Raw genomic sequence first — 6,962 nt, 5'->3', positions numbered from 1 at the left:
TAGGGTAGCGAGAACCAAGAGAGAACATAAAATAACCTACCCGTCCTGCTCCGCCTTTATAATGTCACTGAGAAGTGCTCTTGGGGTTTGTCCCTGGTTCTTCATTCGTGTCTGGCAAATGCAATCGAAATGCCATTGTCTCAAATTGGAGGTGACCATCGTAGGAGATGAAATCCAATGTTTCACTAGAAACTCCAGGTCACAAATAGTGGCATTTAAAAGGACTTTCAAATTAGAACAACGAAGCTCTTGGTTTTGGATCTGTTGATAAAAAATAAGAAAGAAAAGATCTGCCCTGTTTCCCTAATCCATCTCTCCGGGTTTTGAAATCATCCCATCTCGCTTTGCGCGCTTTTTCTCGGTGGATATTCTCTTACGCTGGAATAATCTTTTAAAAGCGCGATGGTTACGTTGCCTTTCTTAAATACAAGCTAGGACATTTAGATAGCCACGTGTCCGCATGTGATTCATGCAAATGAAAGCTTTAGGTTGGAGCTGGGGCTCTAGGGAGAGCATGGCCGAGGATCGGATGTGCCGTGCTTGTGTGGAGACGACGCTGGGCACCCGGTTGCTCATCATCGCGCCCTTGCACACCACCATCGCCGATTTGAGAGGTATACAAGTTGAGATGATTGAATGTGGGTTGATCTTTCACAGGGAGGATTGAGGCGGCGCATGTCCAGAACTTTCCAGAGAATGGAGAGGTCGTGATCAAGTCGATCATGGTAGCTTCTTTCTCTCTACCGCGAGCTTCTCCCTCACTTTTTTCTGTCTCGGTTGTAGATTATGGTAGCTGGGTTTTGGTACGCGGTCACCGAGGGATCGCTGGGTGTGGTGGCCCAAGGTACCGACGCCTTGTTTAAGGTGGACCTAGAACTCTTCCCGGAGGATGTCGAAGGGGACGAAGCGGAGCCCAAGAGGCAGAGGAGGGATCATGTCGGATCCCATGGAATCTTGCCGCAAAGGCTTGCCGCTCTTGAGCAGGATATCCTGGCCGCGTTGAGGATTTGCGAGGAGTGGATATCATCTCACGTCCACGATGGTGGAGCTCCGGGCCTTGCTGCTGTCGAGGGCACTGGCGATTTTGACGTTGCTGCTGGTCAGGTGGTCGAAGGCGCCGCGGATTTGGACCTTGATCAAGGGGCTGATCCTGTAGATGAAGTCAAGCCGGTTGCCAGTGTGGAGATAGTCCCATCGACTCCACTTCACGCAGTGGCCCGAGCCACCGAGGCGGCAGCTGCGGCCTTTGAAGTGCAGACTGGCACCCAGATCATTGGCACGCAGATCATTGGCACCCAGATGGTCCAACCTCAGATCCTGGAGGATTTCGAACCCGTGCCAACTCAAGTTCTTGACAACTCCGCCAAGGAGGAGCTCAAGTACCCGCGACTCTTCGCGGTAAGAAGACTTCGTCGTTGAGCTGGTTGTCGAGTAGAATCGTTTTGTGAAAGCTTCGGATGTATGGTCTATATAAATCAATCTGTTGGGAGAGTTTTCTAGTATGTGAATGTTCACGTCAATCAAGAATCGTGTGGACCATGGCTTGGTTTGTTGCCCTGACAGCTTGGGATGGATACGTTCCCTCTTCCTCTTATACGGAGAAGTTTATGGGATCCTACTGCCATCTAAACGTCTCGCAGAGCAGCAATCTTGCCCAGCTTGGCCGGATTTAGATCTTCGACATGTATTTGATCGCTCCTTAGATGCTTGCCTTCACGATCCGGATGATTTGGATCCGTGTCTTTTTATTCTCCTAGCTAGTTCCTGGCATTTGATCTGAAGGGGAAGGAGGGCAAGCAGCCGATCAACGGCTGTGGGAAGCTCGATCTCGCAATTTTCTTGCCCGCAACACGAACAATAGAAACCCCAGGATGGCGATCGAAGCAAGTTGCTAAGAACTGCCAGTCTTGCCCTTGCCGCGCATTCTGTGCTTGATCGATCGATCGATCGTCAAGTCCCTGGAAGAATTTGGGATCAAGAAGATCAACGCCGGACGGAGATGAAGCGGCTACTGGAGTGGAGTAGATGGAGGCGGGAGAGATCGCGTTCACAGGCTCGTCTTGAGGGAATCGCTCCTCCTGACAGATTCGGTGCTGGGAAACATCGTCATCCAGATGTATCTTCGGTGTGGCTCCACGGATCTGGCGCTTGACTTAGATGAAAGACCAATTTTGGCACGGACTTCTCTTTTTCGGCATTGACCTTTGCGAGGCATTTTGTCTGTAAGATGCTCCACTCGGGGGGTCTTACCGGACAGAGGATTTCGAATCCGTGCCTACTCAAGTTCTTGACAACTCTGCCAAGGAGGAGCTCAAGTACCCGTGACTCTTCGCGGTAAGAAGACAATAGACGTTCTGCGTCGCGGACAGGCCAGCGTATTTTGTAAATTTTGTGAGCGTTCTGGGGAGCGTCTGCAAATTGTGAGAGAGGATTTTACAAGATATTGCTGGAGTGCCGCTGCATTCGGGGTAATGCTAGTTACTCGGCACATTGTTATTTGAGGTTTTCTTTGCTAGACGGTACGAGGAAGTTTTCTCGCTTTTGGTCTCTCCTTCATTCTTTTTGTATTTAGCTCTCCAAATCTATGAGCAGATACAAGATCTTCTTTTACCAGGTATCAGTTTACTGAGTGGCCTCTATACATTCGAGGCTTTGGTGTACAGGATTGTGTGAGGAATGCTGCCTGCTGCGAGGAGAGCGACTTCAGATACTTGAAAAACACGATTTCCAATGAAGCCGACGGAACCTGAATACTTGAGCAAGTGATTGCAAAATCATGTGTTGAAATCTAAAAAACTTGCAGTAATTAATTATAAGAGTGAAAACACAAACCTTTGTAGATGCTTGATGTTACAGAAAGAAAGGCTCGCTAGTTTGGCTGAATCAAATAGAAGAACATCATATGTCCGTAGGCATAAGGACACATATCGGTATGCAAAAGTTTATAAGAAATTCCAAGCAAGCTTAAAACACCTCTTTTTTACTTAGTGATCTGGGAAAACATTGCTCAAGCGTTTGTGCATCTTGCTAAAAAAGACTGAAGTTTATGACTCTATGTGTTTCAATACTTTGGCTGCTTCTCAACTTCTTCTGTGGAAGTTGAATGCCAAGAAAGATGAAGCCAAACTGGCACAAGTCCGTTATCCCAAAATTTCGTTGCTTTTAGCTTTGAGTTTTCTTTCATGTAGTTCTAAATTTTCAAAAGATTATAGAAGGGAATGCTTTACAATATATAACACTAAGTACACATGCAAAGACCAATTTCTCAACTAGTTTGGGTAGAAACTGTGGTTTCTGATTGTAGGATATTTTCATTGTCATGCTTATACTTGTTTATAATAACACTATTGAGATTGGATTGTTGCAAGAGTTTAGTTGTTGCAGTACTTTATAAAATTGCCAGACAGCTGGGCTATACAGACAGATTTAAGGTTATGGTAGCTATAATAATGTGCTATTTACTAGTTTGTTTTGAAGTTCTTGAAGCAGCTGCTCAGATCAGTTGGATTGCTATCATTTCATAGTGAACTCTCGAATGTATACAAATCTTGAAGTTCTAACTTTTATTTGATTCAGTTCATTAGTGGAGGAGAAATTTGCCTCTATTTTTGCATTCCTTGCTGCTCTGGATTGCAATGGATATGATAAGGCCTCGTTGGTTCTTCAAAGTCCTCTATTCAAAACTCAAATTCAGCAGGAGAATGTTAGGAGGTGATCAAAGTTTGAGGTTGGCATGTACAATGAAATGATTATCTACAGTAAGGTACTAGACAGAAGCTAGGGTTTATCACAATTCTTTCTCTTTTCTTGTATTTCTCATGATTCCATCCAGTATAGCTCATGGGATTTGGGTCTCTATAGTGGTATCAAAGCATTCATCCCTGGGTAAGGAGCTTCCACACCATTTGGAGAGGATCCTAAAAGGGATAATTGTACTGGACCTAATTGGTTCCTGTCCAGGAATCATTATTTCTTCTATTAGCATTGGGTGAGTTGGAGAAATAGGTTTTGTAGTTGGATGGCTTCACCATCACCTCTAGCCAAGTTTGTGACAAGGCACCCCAAACAGCAACAAGTTATGGAGGATGAAGAGCTGGAGAGAAGATGATGATCAAGTATGCAATACAGCTGACAACAAGAACAAGACTGACACATTGGCAGTTCTTCAACAGCTGGAATCAACCATGTAGGCTATGACAGAACAAACCATGGACTGACCTTGATCTTTTAAGAAATGTTTGAGTGTTAGCATACCTATTGGGACCTAAAGGTTGGTGAACTATGCCTAAGCAGGGCAAAGCTAGAGGAAACTTTGGTGGGGCTCATAGTGATATTGACATGCAAATTGTTTGTCAAACTTGGGTATAAGGACAAAAAACTAATTGAACCATCTAGTAGTTGTTTGGGACCAACTGTTGAAGCTATACTAATGCCAGCTGCTTTACCTATTTAAAGTTTGAGAACAATGCCTCTAATCATTCGCTTTACCCAATAAAACTCAGCCAGAGCTCCAGCTATCTTGAAGGAAACTTTAGACAGTACTAGCATTGATGAGGTGCATCAATGGTGACCAACACATAAGGAATGACATTAGTTTATTTTGACAGGCTTGAAATCTGTTGGTTTTAGCCAATGTGTGAGGACAAGGTGTTCCCTGGTTGTTGTCCTTGAGAGCATGACATATGTGATGCCCAGTGTGAATGCATTGTTGACGTCAATAAGAAGGTTTCTAGTGATTGTTCCGCCTTGGGACTTGTGTGCAGTGATTGCATACTGCAAGTTGGAGTGGGAAGTTGGCCTTGTACTCTTCATCTTGTTTGTCCCTGAAATGGTAGTCTGTCCTCTATACAGTGATGAGCTTGTTGTTTGTGTCGAGGCATATGGTGATGCTGTTGATGTTGTGCTTGTCCCTATGGAATGATTTGATTATTCCGGTTGCACTATTGACTGCCCTGTATTTCTTGTCTATGTTGATTGTGATAACAATCTTTGCATTAAGTGCAATACATCTGAGAGTGTTGTCATTCACATCATTGGCCCACTCTGTGTCAGCATTGTCGTTGTGGTACATTAGTACATCAAAAATCTCATCTGCCTCGAACCGTGCATCAAGCATTGGCTCGTTGATGTTGCATATCCTGGCCCTCGTGCAGCATATGATTGTAACGTCAAACCATTCGGGGTCTTTGTTTTCATTGACACACCTGTGTGTTTGTTTGTTTTTCAATATGCATTTGGTATGGAGGTGCTTGCCTTGACAGTGTTGCATCTATCTCTTCTTATGTTGGTGCTCTCATCCTGATTATGTTTAGGAAGTTGAGAAAGTTTGGGTCTGCTGCATGCCTAACAGATGTTTTGAGAGTGTGCTTATGTACACATGCCCAATGTTGTGATGACATGATTATGCATTGCATACATGTTTCTGTCTCTGGATCCTTGTGGTGGAAGCATACCAGGGGCAGCTGCGCAAGGTCTTCACATAGTACAAAGAGCTTGGTCTCAAAGACGTCATCATGCTCGTACTTGTCACAGTTTTGTATAGATACCTCATCAATGACGACAAGGTCGGGATTTGAGATGATCTTGTACATGTCATTTTCTGGTGTGCATGTCATGTTGCATGTATCATCACCCTTGACGGGTATTTTGAATGCTGTGTGCACTGTCATCCCATTGTCTCCAAGATGTAGTGCTGTGGCTGTTAGGCACCAGGTTAGGATAAAGGATAAAGAAAGGGCCCTGCAATCGTGATCACCCCTTTAGCCAGTTAGCTTAGGGTGTAAGGGATAGGATCCTAGCAATGGTATCGGAGCCTAGTTCGATTCTCGTGGCTGACGAATGGGGCAGGAATATTCTAAAGGAATATTCAACATGGTGGATCTAGAGGGAGAACCAAGGTTTGGTAGACCTTAAGAGAAGGACCATGGTAACCGGAGGGTGGCCTAAGAGAAGGACCATGGTAACCGGAGGGTGGCCTAAGTATAATCGTGGACGATCATTCCTTGACAACTTAATAAAGGGTTTAGCACTGACCTCATGATAATATATATGATGACCAAACCCTTAATTAGCTTGGTGGAGACTAATAAAGGGTTTAGCAATACTAACCTCTTATTATCATGGTAGTAAGGAAAGAACCAAGGTTTGGTAGACTCTAAGAGAAGGACCATGGTAACCGGAGGGTGGCCTAATAAAGGGTTTAGCAATACTGACCTCTTATTATCATGTTAGTAAGGAAAGAACCAAGGTTTGGTAGACCCTAAGAGAAGGACCATGGTAACTGGAGGGTGGCCTAAGTATGATTGTGGACAATCATTCCTTGACAACGGGTGGCCTAAGTATGATTGTGGACAATCATTCCTTGACAACTTAATAAAGGGTTTAGCACTACTGACCTCATGATAATATATATGATGACCAAACCCTTAATTAGCTTGGTGGAGACTAATAAAGGGTTTAGGGCCTAATAAAGGGTTTAGCAATACTAACCTCTTATTATCATGGTAGTAAGGAAAGAACCAAGGTTTGGTAGACCCTAAGAGAAGGACCATGGTAACCGGAGGGTGGCCTAAGTATGATTGTGGACAATCATTCCTTGACAACATAATAAAGGGTTTAGCACTACTGACCTCATGATAATATATATGATGACCAAACCCTTAATTAGCTTGGTGGAGACTAATAAAGGGTTTAGCAATACTGACCTCTTATTATCATAGTAGTAAGGAAAGAATATCTGAAAGGACTAACCGATAGGTAACTTTCGATACCCATAATCACATTAGACTAAAACCGGCAAAGCGCACGGTATGATCACCCATAATCACATTAGACTAAAACTGGCAGAGCGCGCGGTATGATCACCCATAATCACATTAGACTAAAACCGGCAGAGCGTGCGGTACGATCACATCTGGGAGCACATGAGGGGCAACTTTGAGCTGGACAACTTTGAGCTGGAC

General features: G+C 44.2%; 1 protein-coding gene across 1 annotated transcript; it reads left to right on the top strand.

Moving 5' to 3' along the window:
* Nucleotides 1-469: 469 nt before the first annotated feature.
* LOC9646766 lies at nt 470-1,502 on the top strand. The gene is made up of 3 exons (XM_024663835.1): nt 470-614; nt 658-725; nt 784-1,502. The coding sequence occupies exons 1-3, from the start codon at nt 470-472 to the stop codon at nt 1,417-1,419; spliced, it is 849 nt and encodes a 282-aa protein (XP_024519603.1). The 3' UTR covers nt 1,420-1,502.
* The last annotated feature ends 5,460 nt before the right edge of the window (nt 1,503-6,962 follow it).

The sequence above is a fragment of the Selaginella moellendorffii genome, unplaced genomic scaffold, assembly GCF_000143415.4.
Source record: "Selaginella moellendorffii unplaced genomic scaffold, v1.0 SELMOscaffold_103, whole genome shotgun sequence".
NCBI lineage: Eukaryota > Viridiplantae > Streptophyta > Lycopodiopsida > Selaginellales > Selaginellaceae > Selaginella > Selaginella moellendorffii.
Note: the sequence above shows the minus strand (reverse complement) of the source record. Positions and strands in the feature narration are given on the sequence as shown.

Coding starts and splice junctions, on each gene's coding strand:
- LOC9646766 (XM_024663835.1), top strand. CDS start 470: ATGCAAATGAAAGCTTTAGGTTGGAGCTGGGGCTCTAGGGAGAGCATG. Junction 615..657: donor CACCATCGCCGATTTGAGAG/GTATACAAGTTG, acceptor GATCTTTCACAG/GGAGGATTGAGGCGGCGCAT. Junction 726..783: donor TCGTGATCAAGTCGATCATG/GTAGCTTCTTTC, acceptor TCTCGGTTGTAG/ATTATGGTAGCTGGGTTTTG.